The following is a 21388-nucleotide window of genomic DNA, read 5'->3' as shown; positions in this document are numbered from 1 at the left end:
AGTTGAGGCCAGGGTCAGGGATGTGTCACGATGTTCTGCTTCAGACTGAAAGGCAATGCAGTGAAAGGAATGCAAAGAATGCAGCACTCTTAGTCTGAGTAATGAATTTATTGAGGCACTTCCCATGTTTCATACGCAGAAAGAATAGCGTGAGCTTTTATTTCAAGTGCAGCAACACACGTGCAATTCTAAAAAGGATCACAGCAGTAGAATAATAATGATTACAGAAACAGAGAAATGCAATACTTCAACAATGGATATTTTATATATATATATATATATATATATATATATATATATATATATATATATATATATATATATATATATATACACACACACACACATATATATATATATATATATATATATATATATATATATATATATATATAGACTATGTATTCATGCAAATGGATTCATGCATACACAACGCAAAGCTAAAAATAAGAATTAAAAATGCATCACCATGGGTCTTGACACCGACATTATCTCTTTGTTTGCCAACTTCAGGGTCATGGAACCCGGGCAACCAAAAAGAGGGAGAATGCCCGCAATGGGATTATTTTCTGAGCAAGGTGTCTCTTCTCAGATTCTTCTTCACAGCCAGCAAGCTTCCACTACCTTATATACTTTAAACAAACTTAAGGGGAAGGTTCTAGAAACCCCTCTCCCATGAGGGAAGTTGTTGTTCAAATGCTGGCCATACCAGTTCAGTTTTCAAAGAACATGTTAGAGATTTGCCAAATCCCAAGGTGCACTTCCAAGACCGAGCTGTACCCTGCTTAACCATAAACATCCTCAGCCTGGTACATCCTTATCTCCCGTACTCCCCCATGTTATCTTCCCGTCATTGGTGAAAAGGAGCAAAAACACGTTCACAAGCTGTGCGTGGAAAAATACCTGCGCCACTAATGTGACATGTGTGCATCTAAGCTAATAGCAAAATGGAGTCAGTGGTCAAGATGGAGCCGGTGGCTAAATACAGATTGCACTACACATGTCGAAAATGCTGGCAGTCCAGAAAATGTTTCTGTCATTATAAATTTGGTATTCATCATCCCTGTGAAAGTCACTGTGTGTATCAGGATGAGACATATGTTGTTGTAAACTAAGCATTCTGAATCTGATTGAGGTTGGAGTCAAAGAGAGGGCAACTGTGTATGGATTTGTTTCAGAGTCTGAAGGAACTGTCACTTCTTCCTGCCAGCATCGACACAGGCCAAAATGGAGTGGGTCTCAGCGTCATGTGAAAAGAGGGGGATGGGGTTGGCCACAGAGTCAAGCTGGACCCCATTCTGGGATCAGGAGACACAGTGTATCTGGACAGATCCGCCAGCAGAAATGAGAATGAGGCCTTCTCGGATCCAAAGGACCCAGAGGTGCACAAGATGGAGGCAGTAGGGTGGCAAAATGTGTAGCATGGCTTCTTTGAAAGCCTCTATTGCTGTGGTGTCGTCAATGGACCCAGGAATTCAGGCAGCCTCAACACCAGCTCAGAAACCAGTTCTGTGAGTGAGGACCGTCACATCCTCCTGACTACTGCTTACTAGATTAAGTGGGAAGAGAGTGAGCTGTGTTTTGACTTCTTGTATTTCTTTTTGGATTTGGACTTACCTCATAATTATCTGCCTCAGGACCAAGAATGCATCAGCCTCCTCAACTTCAACCAACACTGGACTTGACCGATTTTCTACAACGCTCAGCAATTTAAAGTTAGGGCTTGCGGTCTTGGATCACATTTTTATTCATCCGAGAGCAGGCATCACATGATTTTGAGTAATGCATGGGTGACCAAAAGAATGAAGGAGGCCAGCAGACAACAGAGGGAGACTTTGTGAGGGTCTGTCACTGAAATCTGTTTAATGCAATCCTTGCAGAATTTAAACTCAGTAGTCTTAGGGGTAGACTGGAACACTGGGAAAACAGTTTGCATAAACGTTTCTGTCAAGGGACAGAAGTGAGGGAGAAGGCTTCTGATCTGCGTCAGAAGGCACTGAATTAGAGGAGCTGATACTGATGTGTAGAGTTGGTTATTTTGTGGCCCGACACCACTTTCCCGGTGTGAAGGATCTGATGTAGGGCAACAAGATGCCACATACCAGCAAGCAAGGGAAATGCAGAAAACAAACTGCAGCTCCAGTTTGGTGGCTGGGGGTATTCACAAATTGAGGAATCTGCGGTCATAAGTATCCATCAGAAACCACAATCAACTGCAATCAGTGCCATCTGGCTCAGTGATTAGTAATAGCTGAAATATATTTCCGGATTCTGAAGGAGTAAAATTTACTATTCCCACTCCAGTTTATGCAAAAGTAGGGAAAGCGTTGGATTTCTATTGCCTGTCCAGTCAGTCTGGGGCCAGGACTAGAGTCATAGAGCTTCTCTGCAGAGAGGATGGGACCCTACTCCCTCTTGCTCGGCGATATACCACATCATGGCATTATTGTCTGTCATTTTCTGGACAGACTGCTCCTGAAGGGAAAAAAGAGGAAGGCCTTGAGGGCAAGATGCATCCAAAATATTTTTGTGTAAAGTCTGCTTTTCTGGTGACTAGAGCCCTCTGATTTCCAGTTCCTCTAGATAAGCACCCCTCTCTAGAGTGGAGGCATCCACGAATCACTGTTGCCACAAGATTAACAGGGTGAAACAGCTTTCCTTGAGGAATGTTGCTGCTCACATTCCACCATTGCAGATCAACTGCAGTGTTCATGGAGATCTTGATAAAGACTTGAAGGTCACTGTTGTGGTGGAACCACTGCCATCAAGGCACCACTGGATGGTCCTCATGTACCAGCGTGCATGGGTCACCAACAGAATGAAGAAGGCTAGCAGATCCAATAGGCATGAGACCGTTAGGACTGGAATGGTCGCTCCATCGTGAAACATTGGAATCACAGCCTGAACGTCTTGAATCCTCTGAGGGACTGGGAAGGATTTTGACTGAATTGTAGTGTCCAATACTGCCCCTCTGAACAGGACATTTTGAGAGAACACCAGGTAAGATTTGGGATTGTTGATGGAAAACCCCATCTTTATGGCATAGTTAGTCCAAATTTTTGCTTGATGTCAGTGTGTTTAGACTGTAGTTCAGTGGGATCCTGCTAACCAGGACCCCAGTTACTGTGCTCTGTCCCCTAAATTTAGTTGTTGGTAGCTTCTTACACTCACAACTGGTACACCAATTTAAGTCCCTAGTATATGGTACCTAGGTGCCCCGGGCATTGGTACACCAGGGGTCCCCCATGGGCTGCAGCATGTATTTTGGCACCCATGGGATCCCATGCAAACTGTGACTGCAGGCCTGCCATTGCAGCCTGCATGAAATGGTGCATGCACCCTTTCACCACCGAACCTGACCACTGCACTTAAACATTATAAGTGATCCCTCTAGTAGGCCCTTCAGTCCAAGGGCAGGGTGCATGTCTCCAAGTGTGAGGGTACCCCTGCATGAGAAGGGTACCCCCACAGATCCCAGGCCAATTCCTGAACTCGGTAAGTGCGGGGAAGCCATCTTAAGGTATGTAGTGGACACTGGTCAACACGAGAGGTCCAACTCCATAATGGCTTCTCCGAACCTAGGCATGTTTGGTATCAAACATGTTGAAATCATGCAACTACACTAATTCCAGTGTTAGTTGTAGGATACCATGTACTCTTGGGGTTCCCTGGAGGATCCCCCACTTCTGCCTGTGTGGCCTTACGAAGTCTAGCTGCCAGCTCACGCTGTTCTGCCCTCCTGCTGGTGAGCCAGGCCAGAGAAACAGAACAAATGATTTCCTGCAAGGGAGAGGTGAAACCACCTCCCCCTGTGTATTAAGTGTCTAAGAGCTGGGGTGGGGTGGCCTCTGAGCTCCACCAGACTGCTCTGAAGGGCACATTTGGTGCCCTTCTTGCACAATCTGGTTTGCCCCATTCAGGAACCCCCAGTTTCCGCTCTGGAGTGAAACTACACAAAGGACAAGGGAGTGACCACTCCCCTGTCCAGCCCCTCCCCTAGAGAGGTGCACAGAGCACTACCAGGTGGCCACTCGATTCTGCCATCTTGGAAATAAGATGTGCAGAGGCCCCTGGTAGCATATGACTGATTAGGCCTGGTATATGACGTCCCTGACCACCTCCGATAGGTGGGTCATTGCAGAGTGACCAAATCCCTTTTTGGGCTACTTAAGGACTCCCCCGCAGGTGGGTCCTCAGATTCGTTGAGCAAGATTCTCCAATAAATTCTCTGCAAGACATATTCTGCTCCTGGCCTCTGGAATCCCTGCTGGTCTTCAATGGAACCAAACAAGTATGCTTCTGGTGGGAAGGCTCCCATTTCAACATTGTTTCCCCGGATCCTGCAAGAATTCTGCAACATCCAGGGCTGTACATCCTCCAGGGTCACAAGGACTCTTTGCACCAGGAACCACAAAAGAATCTCCCTTAGAGTGAAGGAGTCACTCCTCTGCAACAGCAGGTATCTCAAGGCAACATTGACCCGCTGGTGTGGTCTGCTGTCCACGGACACCTGAAGACTCTACTAACCAACTTGGGCGCCTGTGGACCCCTGTTCCCCCCGACTGGTTCACTTGTCACGGCTTGTTGACTCCTACTACGGGAGATATTCAGGCACCAACAAGCCCCAGCCTCCAGCACTCTGCAACGTGAAGATCAGTCTTTGTCCTGCAGCTCCTGCGACGTGGGACTTCTGTTTTGTTGTGCTGGTGAGGCCTCCTTTTGACTCCCTGTGTCCAGCACCTGTGGGTCACTCGTGGGGGCTCCATCGACTTCAGTTGGCTTTCCTGTGTACTGAGGGCCAGTCCTTGGTAGAGTCTCCTGGACCTTGCTGGTCCCCAAAACTTTGCAAACTCTTCTTCAGCTCCTGTTTGCATTTGCTAGTGCTTGTTGGTGACCTTGCTAGTCATTGACCCTCCTGCAGTCCGGCAACCCGCGAAGGACAGCTTGTAAGGCCACTCCTGGGATCTTCTGCAGCTCCTGACACCCTGTAGCTGAACTTCTTCCGCCAACTTGCAGGAACTTCACCTTCAGAAGGGTGGGCTCTGACACCTGCACCACTGGGGCACCTCCAAGGGTGCTGAACTCCATCCTCTTCCTTTGCAGGTCCTCCACGTCCAGAATCTGTCCACGGGTTCCACCGGCCTGGTCCACCGGTCGTGACAGCAGCTGGACAATCCGAGGCATCCACTTACTTCGGAGAGAATCCCTTTTCCCCTCTGCATCTGGGTCCCTAATGTAGGCACTCCTGTCTTCTGGGTATCCTGGGGTAGGAGCACTCTCCATTCATCCTCTTGTCTGCTGGTTTCCTCTGGTCCACTGCGCTGGATTCCACAAACTCCAACCACTACTCTGTGTTATTCTATGTGACAACTGGGTGGGTAACTACCTTACTCCTGGTTGCTGGGGTCCCTTACTGTACTTAACTCTGGTGTTCCTAACTGCCCCCAGCCCCTAGCTAACTACCACACTTATCTTGGTTGGGGTCACAGTTTCAAATTCCATTTTCTTAGTATTTGGTTTGCCCCAACCCCCATAGGGCCCTGTGTATTTTTATCCTATTCGTGCTGATTATTTTGTGCATATACTGTGTGTATATATCTCCAAAGGGAGATACACCAATGCTAATTTACTATAAGTGCTGTAATAAAGTATCCTTTATTTTAGCAAAACGTGTGTGGTTCTTTCTTGTGGGTAAGTTACTGTCTGGCTACTGTGGTATTGCACGTTCCTTCTGGATAAGCTTTAGCTGCTCGCCTCAGCTACCCGTAGAGAGCTTCTGCTATCTGAATACCAATTTACTATAACTAAGGATTGCCTGGACTCAGTATAGGGTGACACACCATAGATATACACCATAACCTGAGCCAGCCTCCTACAGGAACCAGTTCAAAAAACTGAGATCCGCTATCTGTTTTGGGGATCAAGAAGTACCAGGAGTAGCATCCTTGAACCAGTTCCTGCTCATGCTAATAGTAAGCATTGTACTTCCTATTGAAGGATGTGCAGATGGTCTTCCAGGAGTCTTTAAGTGTCTCTAATAGTATGATTGTTTTAGCAGCAAATAGTCTAGAGCATCAAAGGATAAGTCCATGAGTGCTGTTTGGACATCTTGTGAAACACCTGAGTTTCTTAACCAGGGATCTCTACGCAGGGAGACCGAATTGCCGGTAAATGAACACTACTGATTTGAAAAGCTATGTCACTGTCATATTCTCCAATGTCATTGCCGTGCTTGGAGTTGGTACTTTTCTTTAATATGAGTGGCACGCCTTGAACCTTATCTGACCTGGTTTTCCAGTTTTAAGATACTTTCTTTTTTAACACTTTTTAGACTTAATTTAATTCATTTTAAAGTAGCGTTTCCTGAACCATGTTTTTGGAAAAGGGATTTACCTCTTTGTCCCTGTGATTCTAGATCAACCCAGAGTACTTTGCACTTTTTTCTCTTTTGCCCTTTTTATGCTGCTCCTAGAGGGGTTTGCATTTTACCCACTTTACATTTTGTTAGACCCATCCATTACAAGGAAGCTTTAATATATTTTCAGAGATTGCCAGATAGGCAAATTTGTCATTTTGTATTAGATTTTGTTACAGCTTCTTTAAGCATTAGGAAAAGGCTCATTTCATTTTAAATGTATATGTATGTATAGTTTAATATTGTAAGTTAATTTTTGTATTCTGTTATTGTGATTTTTCTTATGTTATGAGTTTTATTTGTTTATTTTATGGGATTTTAGACCGGATGTTTACGTAATGTTTTAGATATGGTACTATTTTATTCTTCTATCTATTTACTGTAACGTAATTATTGTGTGGTATTTGTGTTTTTGTCTGTACTTTTATGGCAATTGCCGAATAAAGTTTTGTGACTGACTGACTGAGTGGCACTTGGTAAAGGTATTCATCTGAGACTTGTCAGCGGAGGTGGCATTGGTCTCCTCTACACAGATAAGCGGATAACTTTTACTTTGTCCCGGAAACTGAATCCAGTGTGCAGTTGTAAAACTTCAGTTCCTCTTTCATGGGATCTCTCGAAAAGAAAGATTGGAGCCTTTAAAACTTTCAAACTAACTTCATGACTGTCAATAATAAAAGTTTAGTTTGCAGAAATCACATTCCTGGGAACAGCTTAGAAAGTAAGATATATAACATGATAACATGCGTGTAAACAAGAAAAGTACATACCATTCTTCTGAAATTATTCCTTCTTTTCCAGACTTAAATATATTTTCATGACTGGTCCTTAGGTCATAACGAATTGTCAACTTTTTGCTCTCTGCACTGAAATAAAAAAGTTTTATGATGAAAATGAAATTCAGTGCATAGTGGCATTCAATGCAAAATTATAAACCACTTGGCTCGACAGAGCCGGTCTGGAACAGAAAATAGGCTGGGGCATCAAAATAAAAGTGGCCCTCACTAGTGAATCAAATATGCTAAAAAAGTGGTCCACATTTGCAAACCAGAGAGTTCTTAACACTGTGGAAGTGTTTTGCAAAGTAGCAGAGGCTGCATGCATCTGTGCTTGCTACAAGCAATGTTTCTGGCAGTATAAAGGAAATCAACATTAACATTAAAAGCCAGCCTATCAGACCATAAACAGGTTGACAAATAGCCAAACAAGCATTTGCAAAGCAATCGGTCTCACATTTGCTCAAGTTAGAGCTATTAATTCCTAACTGGACTTTTCTTGCCACATAAACTGAAAATGAAAAGTAAAACAGTTGACAAAAGCGAGTCGATTCAAAGCACCATGGCCGTCATTAGCATGAGCGCGAAGGAGAGACACGCAAAGGAAAGAAGTTCGCTTGCAGTGAAACGTATCTGCAATCGTGCAATTATCCATGTAACAGGGGCAGACTGCAAGGCAGTAACAAAACCGACCCAAGGAGAGACAACCGTAAAGCATTTACCAATGATGATAAAGGATTTTTGAAAGGCAAGCCCATGTACGAGTGAAAGTGATGGGCATGCAGTGAGCATGGGTAAAAGCTCACAATACTTACATCACGTCAAAGCGCTTGCACGCTCTACCTAAAAATGAAATCTCCACACCTAAAGACTGGCCTGTGATGCTGTTTATTGGTCTTTCAACCCGTAAAGAATGTTTAAGCAGAGTAATGAGGTACTTTGGATAAAATAAAGTAAACTGAAAAATATTGTGAGCAAAGAAAACAGAGAAACCACATTGAAAAGGTGGTATTACCATCAACAATTTTCATCAAGAAATGTCAGACTTGATTCATAGAGCCATTCGTGGACCTACGGTCAACTTAGGTATTCAAATTTGCACATATAATGAGTAATTTCTAAACTGATTTTACACCTGTATGCTAAATCTACTCCCATGGCGTGCATTAAACATTCCGATGCAGGAATACCTTCCAGAATGGGTGAACACCCACAAACTTGCAATTTGTTGGCTTTCATAAATGCTCCCGTCTTGTATATAATCAAAGAGTTAAGCCCATAAAGGGCAAGAGTAAATCTGTATGTGGATGGATGGGAATGGGACACATTGTGGGAGAGTAGGCAAAGTGATTTCTCTGTGTGAAGTGTTTTCTCCAGCGAAGAAAAGACAACTGAATTAGCTTGTGGAAAAAACAGTTTCACTAAGCATTTACTCAGCACTAAATGTAGAGTATGTAAATGCTTGTGTGTATCCTTTTGAAGCTGAAAATGGTTTTCCAACTAGTATTTCTGGAATTCTTTGCGAAGTCAAAATAATCTTTAAAGAAAAGATGGAGGCCAATTTAAATTTGTTATTAATTGGTTCCGGTATCTTGAAATGTAAGTCCTAAAAATATAACGGCATCTCATAATAAAAGGTTCCACCCTCGAGGAACGGAAGAAAGGTAACATTGGTTTAAGGTAAGAAGTCAGTGCCTGAAGGAAAAAACAATTTGTTTGGATCATAACAATTGCAAGTTGCAATGTCTTTGTAGTCCATGGTTAAAATGCTGAGGCACTTAGCAATATTCACATCTGACAGCTACACCAGTGATCGCTACAAAAAGACCTGCTTATCTCACAAAATTTGCCTCTAGGCAAAGGCGAAAGTCTCAGCAGTTTCCCAAAATCAAAATATTAAGGTCTCCATCACTAAGAACTCCAAATCGAACCGACCTTTCTCCCCTGGAGACAGGCACACATTGGGGCTATTTATTGTTCCCGATTTATGGGAGTTCAGGTTCTCGCTGACATATTAGTGCTGTAAACTCCTAACCGGACTTTTCTTGCTACATAACTTGAAAATCAAAAGTAAAACAGCTTCACATAAGCAAGGCGATTCACAGCGCCACGGCCACCATGAGCATCAGCGATGAGGAGAGACACAAAAGGAAAAAAAAAAAAAGTTCGCTGGCAGTCAAACTTATCGACAAAAGTGCCATGTAACAGGGACGATAGCCAAGGCGGTATAAAACATCCCCCAGGAGGGACAAATGTAAATCATTTACCGGTGTCATCAAAACATTTTTTAAGGGCAAGCCCACGAACGAGTGATACTGATGGGCGTGAGGTGAGCGTTGTTAAAAGGCCAGATACATACCAACACGTCAGAAATGCTCGACCTAAAAACGGCCCACACAAAGACCCAGCCGACCAATACATCAGGCACTGGCTAACTGCCCTATAGACCAGTCCTGCACTGGGGGTCTCTCCCACAAAATCTATGCACTTAAATGAGTCTAGTTTTAAAGGTAACTCAGGTCAGGCATCAGTCAAAGTCTGCACTTGCAACAAAAAGAACATATTTGAGAACCTCCTATTATTAAGCAAATTCCCTTCTGTTTCGGAGTGTGCTACACCAGTTTGCAATTACTCCATTTACAAAAGAAATGCCCTGAGAGCACTAAACAAATCCATACCGTCCCAATGACCCAAGATTGCAGACCCAAGATTGTACAAAATTACTTTAATTACCTTTATCTAAAGTACAAAAAAGGTGCAAAAATTGTGGGGGGCAACCACACATATGCTATCATTTCGCCGACGTCCCTAGGCTGTTTGTTATTTTTGCTTATTATATTATCTAATAGACATGTACTGAAATCTATATGCAATAGTTTTATGCATAAACGTAGAAAGTTACACCACTGACATAGAAATAAAGTTTGTTTTCTTAAAAAATGTAATGCAACTGATAAGCTAAAAAATATATTGTCAAGTTTAAACTAAATCAGACTCACCTGTATTTATTTGAGAACAATTATAAACGCACCATTATAATTATGTATTAACGAGTAATATTAACTAAATATAAAATGAAAAAGTTTATTTCGGGTGCAAAGATCGCTAAAACATTTATAAAGCATGTACACACATTTATGTAACCATGCAATATGTTCGTATATTGCCATCAAGGGGTTATGGTCCTATCAAGAAATAGAAAGCTGAAGGCTGAAGTCATAGTGATTTGTAAATATCACAGAAACCCCGAGTTAGCAAAATAGGGTCAATACTACATTTTGTTTGTGTGTGTGTATATATTTGGCAACAGAAAGCCGAGGCACCAATCCACAGTAAAATCGAGCGTTTTACTTTCTGCTGTAATTAATATTGGGATGCTTCACCCGCCCTGGAAGGTCTGTGGCCCTCTACGGAGCAATTTTGGAGAAGGATTGTTGAGTGAGGGGGCACGACCCGCTCTACTTCGTGCACATTACAGCATTTATCCAAGATTTGGTGTCATGAGGGTGATGGCACAGCCCGTGGACGTGGAATACATACTGTATAATATACTTGTAACTGTGATGCCTTTTAAGTTATTTGAGCAATATAAAGATTAAGTTAACATTAAGGTGCATTATGGGATTTGTATTTCAGGTTATTGAATCATGTGCTAATGATTGAAAAACACTGTGAGAGAGTACATCTGTTTCAAATTATCTGTGATAAAGGCATTAGCCTAAACGCGTCAGGATTGAGAACTCACGATTTCTGCTGCTCTGAAGTGGAAATAAAACGCTTGATTTTACTGTGGATTGGTGCCTCGGCTTTCTGTTGCAATTAATATTGGGATGCTTCGCCTATTACTGCGGCCGCCCTAGAGGGTCTGTGGCCCTCTACGGAGCAATTTTGGAGAAGGATAAATATATATTATATAATATACATCATAGTTGTTTAAAATGTGCCGTTTTCAAATACAGAACTGCTTACATATTTTTTCTTATATTTTATGCTTGTTTAAAAACATTCTTTTTTCAAACGGAATTGCGAATTGTGCTTCGAAACTAGTAAGTGAAATACTGGTCTACTTGTTAAACTGCATGATTTGAAAATGAAGAGAATGCTGAATAAATAAATCGTCACTCGTGATGCAATCAGTGATGTTATCAATTATCTCATGTGAGATTTCATCAGCGAAATTTAAGTGTTTATCACAATACTTAAATGGCTTATCAACAAACCTAACCATGACCTAACATTAACTATTTTTCAGTAATTTTAAAACGATATATATCATACCCCTGAAACCCCCAATACTGTGTGGTGCCAACCATGCATCCCCACAACCCTTGCTGCACACAGCCGTGAAGGGGACACAGCAGGGAACGCTTACAGGGCACTGCAGTGCCCAATACATAGCAGGTGTTGAACTCCCTCCGTGCATAATCAATGGCTGTGGGCAGCCAACCATCTGTCGCCAGAGAACATCCAATCCGCATGGTCTTTAACTGTGTGCTTTGGATATTTGGCTTGAGGGCTGGCCGCAGGCTGTCCAAAGGTGATGCCCTGTGCACAAACCTGGACAGGTAACCAATCCATGATGCATGCAGGCTTTTTCAGGGTGCAATGGGAGTTTGTCATAGGAGCTAGTCCTGTGGCCAATCCAAGTGGGGCCTGACTACCTTAAGGGTTAGGTGCAGGGCAAAACTATAGGAAAGTGAGTGTCTGTGAGGGAGTCAGGTGTGATTTCAGAGCGTTTACAGTGAACTCCAGAAAATGCAGGGTGCCCACCGTAGCCTAGAGATTAAGGATGAATGACTGTGGCAAGCAAGATTTCAAAAGCCTGTCATTGAGGTAGGGAAAGACTGGAAGCCCTGGCCTGCGCAGACAGCCTGCAACCTCTGCCATCACCTTCATGAATACTCGAGGGGCTCTGGTAAGGCCAAAAGGCAGCACAGAAAACTGAAAATGCTTGTGGTCCACCATGAACCGCATGTGGGCCAGCAGGATGGTTATGTGGAAATATGTGTCCTAGAAGTCTGGCGCTACCATCCAGTCTACAAGATTCATGGCAGAAACGATCTGAGCCCACATGAGCATTTTGAATTTCTCCTATCTTCACAAATTAGTTCAGAGGGCATGGGTCCAGTATAGGGCAGAGCCCTCCATTTTTGGCTGGGCAGAACTGGTTGCGGTTGGTAGCCCCTTCCGTTGGTACTGAAGAGATGAAAAGCAGAATTGGACAGACATGGGGCTGTAGAAAGACCCCAGAACCAGGCGATGGCCCTGCTGTCCTAAAAGAGCTCAAGTGCCACATCTGCCTTATCGCCAGGCAGGCGAATGCGATTGATGGGCATGTCCACCAGGGATACATTGACATTCCCTAAAAAGCCACATGATCTCAGCTAGGCTAAAGACGAAGTGCCACACACTAAGCAATTCTTCTACTTAGGAAATAGGTTGTGTCCAGTCAGCAGTATATTGTGAACTTTGCTGCATCCCTTCCATTAGCAATAGCCTGGGACAGGATGGCTCGGGCCTCTTCTAAGACTATGGGAAACACTTACGCACTGCTTCCCAAACTATGTGGGAATACCAGCTCACGAGGCCCGCAAACACAGTGCAAGGCTGATGACAAAGAAAATCCTCTTGCTGAAGGTGTCCAGCCTCTAGTATTTCCTATTCAGTAGTATCGTGGGGAACGTGATAGGGTTAACCTTTGACGTGAAGGCCTGGATGACGAAGCTCTCTAGGGTGGGGTACTGGGCGAAGAAAGATGGATCCCTAGAAGTGGGGTGATGGTGGGAGGCAGTGGCACTGTGCACAGGAGAACCTGTGCAGGGCTTGGCCCAGGCCTGAGCAGGACATCAGTGAAGGTTTCTTTAAAGGGGAGAAGTGGTTCAGTGGGGGCTAACCCAGTCTGAAGCACCTCTGTCAAGACATTAGTCTTGCCACAGAGGATAGTGTATGGTCCAGGACCTTAGCCACCTTCCTCACCACCATGGCAAATGAAACCCCTTCCTCCATAGCCACACTAGGCGGACAGGCTAAGCCAGTGTCAAGAGAGGTGATCAGACCACTGGCATCTGCGAGTCCCTCAGACCAGTTATCCTCAGCAAAGGGCTCTTCCAAGGGGCCAGGATAATCATGAGGATCCTCAGATCCATCTTAATCCTATTCCCCACAGGGCCTGTCAGAAAAGGAATGCGCTGTCTGACCCGGAGGTCCTTCGCCCAGTTGGCACCAAAGTCAATGTTGGTATGCAGCGTATCAGAATTGGGTATAACTATGGGGGTGGCGAGGCCAAGGGGTGTCGGCATAGCCAAAAATAGCACCACTGGAACAGACTCCGGGGAACGTTGCAGACTTGTGATAGGAGGCAAGCCAGATCTAAGAACGAATCCAAAAGACCCAACTGGTGCTGACGGAGAACCCGCTGACAGAAACCCAGTTAGAGCACCTACCGAGCCCATGGCCAACAGAAGGGTCAGCTTACCCCAAAATGAAGTGCATGGCCTCATAAAATTCCTTCAGCTGGGCAGGGGTCGCTCTGGGAAATTCTGGGAGGTGTGTAGTAGACCCAGACATGTGGAGTGGGGTCTAGATTTGTGACATCATTCCTCTGCCTCATCTCATGACTTGGATTGGAACAGTGAAGTCGAAGAGTGCCTCAGCTTCTTGGATTTCTTTTTCTTGTAGGATTTACCTCACAAAGATATTGAGCGCAACAACGACTTGCAGGATTGACTCAGAGAGGTTGCCTGGAATCTTCCTCATGACAGGACATAAAGCCCTGTGGAGTCGTCTAGTGTTGGGTGACCAGGAATGTCAAGGCACTCTCCTGGATTGCCTTGAGGTTCATTACTGAATAGTTTCAGCAGGCCTTTGAGTCGTGGCCCAACTCCAGGAACCACAACCAAAGCAGATGGGGGTTTGTCACAGACATCTGCCAGTGACTGGATCCACATAGTTTAAACAATGAGAGTCTGGCTCAAAAAGAATTTTGACAAAAACATTTGAAGAAAGGTAGTCCCAAAAAGGACCGAGGTAGCTCTCTCCGTATCTGTGCTGATAGTGCGGAAAGAAAAGAACAGATATCAGGGCGATGGGATGGTGCCCTTTATAGGCACTGCGCACATCATGTCTGGCGTGGACGCCGCCAACGTGGAGCCGATTGCCATAACATACCGGTGTGCAAAGGTACTGATGAAGATTTTTCAGATCCAGTCCGATACCTGGGGAATATTCTAAGGTAAGGAATCTGCATCTAGAAGTCTCTCTCAGATAATAATTATAACAATGATTATTATTATTATTAGTAGTAGTAGTAATAGTATTTGTGCATGGGGTGTAGAAAAATGGCTCCTTGTTGCAGTTACCCCCCTGATATTGATGCAGACTTGACTGAGAAGTGTGCTGGGATCCTGCTACCCAGGTCCCAGCACCAGTGTTCTTTCACTTAAAAATGTACCACTGTTTCCACAATTGGCACACCCTTGGCACACAGATAAGTCCCTTGTAAAAGGTACCAATGGTACCAAGGACCATGTGGCAAAGGAAGGTCCCTGAGGGCTGCAGCATGTGTTGTGCCACCCTAAGGGACCCCTCACCTAACACATGCACACTGCCATTGCGGATTGTGTGTGTTGGTGGGGTGAAAAAGGTGAACGTCGACATGGCATCCCCCTCAGGATGCCATGCACACAAAATACTGCCTGTGGCATAGGTAAGTCACCCCTATTGCAGGTCTTAAAGCCCTAAGGCAGTGTGCACTATACCCCTGGTGAGGGCATAGCTGCATGAGCAATATGCCCCTACAGTGTCTAAGTCTATTCTTAGACATTGTAAGATCAGTGTGGCCATATTAAGTATATGGTCTGGGAGTTTATCAAAACAAACTCCAGAGTTCCATAATGGCTACACTGAACACTGGGAAGTTTGGTATCAAACGTCTCAGAATAATAAACCCACACTGATGCCAGTGTTGGATTTCTTACAAAATGCACACAGAGGGCATCTTAGAGATGCTCCCTGTATTTTACCCGATCCTTCAGTGCAAGACTGACTGGCCTGTGCCAACCTGCCACTGATAGAGGAGTTTCTGACCCTCTGGGGTGAGAGCCTTTGTGCTCTCTGGGGCCAGAAACAAAGCCTGCACTGGGTGGAGGTGCTTCACACCTCTCCCCTGCAGGAACTGTAACACCTAGCAGTGAGCCTCAAAGGTTCAGGCTTCGTGTTACAATGCCCCAGAGCACTCCAGCTAGTAGAGATGCCCGCCCCCAGACACAGCCCCCACTTTTGGCAGCAAGTCAGGGGAGATAATGAGAAAAACAAGGAGGAGTCACCCCCTCAGCCAGGTCCACCCCTAAGGTGACCAGAGCTGAAGTGACCCTCTCCTTGGAAAATCCTCCATCTTGTTGTGGAGGATTTGGCCCAATAGGGATAGGGATAGGGATGGAGCACAAGGGAGGACAGTAGCTATTGGCTACTGCCCTGTGACCCTAACACACCCCTAAATTCAGTATTTAGGGGTGACCCGAAACCCAGGAAATCAGATTCCTGACGACCTAACAAGAAGAAGGACTGCTGACCTGAAAACCCCTCAGAGAAGACGGAGATGAAAACTGCTTTGGCCCCAGCCCTAGTGGTCCACCTGCAACAGCGACACATCCAGAGGGACCAGTGACCTCTGCCGACTCAGAGGACTGCCCTGCAACCCAAAGGACCAAAAAACTCATGTGGACAGCAGCTCTGTCTAAACTACAAAGAAGAAACCATCTTTAAAGGGACTCCAGCCTCACTCCTGAAGCGTGAGTCCCTAACACTCTGCACCAGACGTCCCTGGCTCGTGTCCAGAGAAACGAACACTGCAGCGAGGACCCCCAGGCGACTCCCATGATGTGGCCACCCTGAGACGACCTCCCTGCAACCCCACGGTGAAGCATGCAGAGAGAATCCAGAGGCTCCCCCTGACCGCGACTGCCCGGTAATAAAGAACACGACACCTGGAAGAAGCACTGCACCCGCAGTCCCCAGGCCTGAGAGGAACCAACTACAGGTGCAGAATTGACCAGCAAGTGGCCCTCATCTTTGCCCAGTTGGTGGCTGGCCCGAGAAGCCCCCGTGGCCTGCCTGCATCACCAGAGTGACCCTAGGGTCCCTCCATTGAAACCAATACAAAACCCGACACCTACTTTGCACTCTGCACCCTGCTGCCCCTGTGCCACTCAGGGTGTATTTTGTGTGCCTGTTTGGGACCCCCTCCCAGTGCTCTACAAAACCCCCCTGATCTGCTCCCCGAGGACGCAGTTACTTACCTGTTAGCAGACTGGAACCGGAGCACCCCTAGTCTTCATAGGCACCTATGTTATTTGGGCCCCTCTTTGACTGCTGCACCTGACCAGCCAAGTGTTGCTGGTGGTGGGTGTTTGGGGTTGACTCGAACCCCCAACGGTGGGCTGCCTTTGCCCCAGAGAATGAACTTGTAAGTGCTTTACATACCTGCTAAACTAACTTGTTCTTACCTCCACCAGGAACTGTTGAATTTTGCAGTGTCCACTTTTAAAATAGCTTGTCATTTTCTGCTAAACTGTGTACATTATTGTTTTGATTCAAAGTTCTATACTTACCTATGCCAAGTACCTTACAATGTATGTATTTACTTGAATTCTAAATATTGGGGTTCTAAAATAAAGAAAATCATATTTTTCTATATAAAAACCTATTGGCTTGGAGTTAAGTCTTTGAGTGTGTGTTCTCATTTATTGCCTGTGTGTGTACAACAAATGCTTAACACTACCCTCTGATAAAGCCTAACTGCTTGACCACACTACCACACATAGAGCATTAGTATTATCTATTAATGCCACTTTCAACCTCTCAGGGGAACCCCTGGACTCTGCGCACACTATCTCTCACTGTGAGATAGTATATACAGAGCCAGCTTCCTACAGGGGGCAAGAATAAATGACTACCTATCCAAGAATTTAAGTTGCAGGCAGCTACATTGTTACTTTACATCTCAAAAAGGAGATGGGAAACTTTGGCTACTTTGTTATTGCTGTGCAACAAAAAAGGTGATGCCCAGTACCTGGGACATTGGTTTGTCAAGGCATTAAAGAGACTGGGAAATAAACTACTGAAGAGGTTCTTGATTCCTAGACACTTCGGAACCAGCTCTGGTAGAATGTCATATAAGAATGACTTGTTTTGTGGGAGCGTATGGTGAAAACACCTTTAAAGTTTGTTCCTCAAGCAATGGCAAATGTGATCTACAGCAGCACATTCTGCTTTTTCCTCTTGTTTGCCTGTTGTCTCCTGCCTCTGTCCCCTTTTTTCGCCCTTTCTATTCCACCATCTTTCCGCCCACCACTCCTTACCCGTTTCTCGACACTCACCCTTATCTCATCTCCCACTACCCCCATAGCTACCTGCCCATCACCTCCTTAGTTCCTTCCCTCTCCACAGACCTTCTTAGCAGCTAGAGCAGGGGTGCAAGCAGCGGGCATGCTACTGTAGTGCCAAAGGCAAGCCCATTGGCACCTATATATGCCTGGACCTTGCCCAGCACCAAAAACCCTGTTCCTACACTGACTCACTGCAACCACACTACATCCTCCACTCTCTCATCCACAGCCACTGGACCATGCCCAGCACCAAGAACTCTGCTCCTACACTGCCTCGCCGCTATCCCACAATATTCCTCCACTCTGTCATCCCCAGCCACTGCTCACCACGCTGATGGCACACTACACTATGCAACATGGAAGGAGCCTTCACCTGCACCGCATTTTGTTTCACCTGACCTGCACCACTACACCCATGGCTACAACACTCATCATATCCGCATCAACAACACCCGGCGCCTCACATGCTCAAGCATACATGAACCGACACCCACATATATCAACACCTGCTCACTCAAACACGCCACAGAGACCTGGGGCCTACTGGATGGTGCTAGCCCGACCTCATTTTCCTCACCAAAACATGTTCAGCACTAGACATTGTCACAGCCATTCCCGCCGGGTACAAGATCATCGGGTAAGACTGGCAACATAGACCCGAATCACTTTTAAGGACACCATCAGTTGTACCACAAACCAACACAAAAGCCAGAACTGATTACATGGAATGCCTTCACGTCAAACTGCAAATCACAGCCAACTTCACCCTTGATGGAATCCTTGTCTACTGACATAAAAAGACCTGCAAGCCAACTTCACCAGCAACATCATAGACTTCCTCACCCAACTAGTCATCGACTTCTGCACCTACATTCATCTAGGAGCCCTCAAAGTGCACCTAGAAAAGCAGACTGACTCCAGCAGTCGTACTGCTCAAAGGTCTTGGAATCCTCAGACTCACTCAACGCATCACAGCACCAACCCATGCAGCTGGGGACATCCTGGACCCCATTTTTACATCATTCATTATCACAATCTACACGCCTTCACCTGTCATCTGGACCAATCACACCATTGTAAGATTTACAATCAACAAAACAGGTCAGATTGCTAACACTGGAACAACATATCACAAAAGGACTGGGCTTTCGCCATCCACAAATATCGACCACAACACAGAGGCCACATATCCAGTGACATCAAAAACTTTAATGAAAGGATCTCCCACTGCGCTGCCCACCTTAGCACCACTGTAGTGTGGGCTCTCAATATCCTAATGAGTCTGCAGGATTTGGGCGGCAGCATCACCTGAATTGTGGAGAACTGAGTCCAATCCCACACCATGTGACAACTGTCGGCCTAATTTGTTTCAGGCCAACTAGCAGCACCTCATCTCTGCCCAAGAGCAGGGACGATTTGTGGCAACTGGGCGCATGACAAGATGGTTCCTCAGGGAAATCGTGGTGGATCAGATCTCATCCTTTTCTCTCAGTCACATTAGTCTCACACATGTAAAGACAACAGAGGCAGAAAATGGATCAATAAGGTTTATTTAATCATCCACATCTTAGATAAAATGGCATGAAATGCAATAATGAGAATGATGAAACACACCAGAAGCAAAATGGTGACAAGAAAAGTAAAACACAGGAAAAGTCCCATCATACTGTCTCTAGTCACAATATATGCAACTCTTACCTAAGCTATGTTAGAGTACAGCAGGCTAAGCCATAATCCGCCCTTTAGGATTCCCCTTGGGAAGGCACCCTACCTGAATATGACAGTAGCAAGGAAGCCTGTTGTCTATAGAGAAACCATCCCCATGTAGGCCTGCGGCCGGTAGTCTCAGCAAGCAAAGTCAACCAGCATGCAGTTGTGGTCATCTGGTTGGAACCTCCCTCTAACGTGCACGGGACAAGGAAAATGTTTTATAATAAAACAGCTGACATTCTGAGAAATGTCCCTATGTAAAAATGCCTGTTTCTGTGAACGTTAGTGAAGGAGTGTACCACTTGTGCCGACAATCCTATCTTGCTGCAGCCTTGAGGAAAGCACAGAGTGAACAGAATATTGTGCTAAGAAACGTAATGCTTTCCTAGGCAAGAAAACAACTAGATAAAGAAAATAAAACACCACGAATGTGGCAGGGTCTGAAATAATAAAAATTAAGCAGAATAAAATGTTACTAGGCTAAAGGGTAGAAGCAGCAGACCTAGTTGCTAAAATAATGTGCCCAGAGACTTCACTAAAATGGCTATACAAAACCACAGAAAAGAAGCCAATGAGCAAGACCACAAATGCAAGCCAGCTGGTGCCCATAAGAACTCAAAATGAACAAACAGCACTGCAAGCAACTAGTATGGAGGTGGAGAGTGAGTCAGGAAGAATCAAACAACAACATGTTCAAATCCACCCGGAGACACTGCCACCAGCAAATCCGGAAGCCAAGAGGAACACCCTAGTTGAGTGTATCAACAACAGCCGAAGGCTGAAACAACAAAAATCCAATCAGCAGAACCTTTAAGCTTTAAGGTAAGTATAGCGCCTAAAAGCACAAACCTCCTACTGTGATTATCTGGTCATGCCGGACCAGGTCAAAGTCACAAGTTCAGGCTGACCACAATGGAGCGCAAGATGGATACAGGGACCAACTTAGACACGCTGAACAAAGTACATTGAATCCTAGTTGCAGAGTTGTGAGATCCCACGTTGAGAATGTGTCATACAGCGGTGGTGAGCTGTCGCCTGTGATGCAAGGTTAGGTGTCAAGGATGTGTCGTACAGCGTCTGTCCTGATGTAGACGTCGACAAGACTTGCGATCCAAGGGCCTGCGTCATTGTTGATGATGCCGTTGACGGAGGCTTGCGATGTAAAGTCCTGTGTTGCACATGCGTCATGCTGCAGTGTTTCTGAGGAGCTGCAAAGAGTGGTCCTGCATTGGGGATGCAGTAAGGAATCTGCAGCTTGATAGAGTCTACACCAGATAAGGCGTTACCGAAGGCAAGTAACTTGTTGATCTGGTAGAGACTTTGAGCCACAGATTCCTTATCTTAGAATAGATACTCAAGCAATACCTCCACAGATGTGGGTCTGCAAATCTGTTTCATACTAAAAAGTCCTGCAGGACTGAAGTAGCAAAGTGCCCGTCTCAACAAACCTGACTGTCCAGGCAGTAATGGTTCGTGAACATATCCAGAGATGTCCACATCACAGCCTGAAAGATTTCCAGGTCCAGAACTTTGTGTGCTAAGGCAATGGTCCCAGCCTTAGCTTTAGTGGAATGAGAATGCAAGCCCTCAAGTGGTTGCTTCTTGGCCAATGTGTAGCAGATGTTAGTGCACAGCATGATCCATCAGGAAATGGTTAGTTTCTGCACGGTCTGCCTCTTTATTCACTCTGACATACCCAATGAAGAGTTGGTTGTCCACCGGGAACTTCTTTGTGAGGTCAAGGTAAAACAACAAAGCCCTTTTTGGGTGGAGTCGGTGGAGTTGCTCCTTTTCTTTAGATGGATGTGGCGGAGAGTAAAATGTAGGCAGGGTGATGGACTGGCTATACATTAAAGATAATTTATTTTGGCAGGAAGGAAGCTTTAGTGTGAAGAACCAGCTTGTCTGGGAAGATGCTCAGGGATGGAGGCTTAGATGACAAAGCCTGAAGCCAACATTCCTAACGGGCAGACTTTATCACCACAAAGAAGGCTATCTTGATAGTAAGGAGTCTGACATGGAAGTTGTGCAGTACCTCAAAAAGAGAACACATCAGAAAAGTGAGCACAAGATTAAGGTCCCACTGAGGCATGACAAAGGGT

The 21388-nt window shown here is 45.2% G+C and overlaps 1 protein-coding gene across 2 annotated transcripts in view; it reads right to left on the bottom strand.

Annotated features, from left to right (window-relative positions):
* Positions 1-21388, bottom strand: part of LRRIQ1 (leucine rich repeats and IQ motif containing 1) — a 1566481-nt gene that overhangs the window by 516666 nt on the left and 1028427 nt on the right. For both annotated transcript variants that reach the window (XM_069229624.1, XM_069229625.1), the window contains one exon: positions 7186-7281. In XM_069229624.1, coding sequence (XP_069085725.1) covers positions 7186-7281 — 96 coding nt within the window. The remainder of the gene's footprint in view (positions 1-7185; positions 7282-21388) is intronic.

Source organism: Pleurodeles waltl, chromosome 4_1, assembly GCF_031143425.1.
Source record: "Pleurodeles waltl isolate 20211129_DDA chromosome 4_1, aPleWal1.hap1.20221129, whole genome shotgun sequence".
Classification (NCBI taxonomy): domain Eukaryota; kingdom Metazoa; phylum Chordata; class Amphibia; order Caudata; family Salamandridae; genus Pleurodeles; species Pleurodeles waltl.
This window is presented reverse-complemented; position numbering and strand designations above follow the sequence as displayed.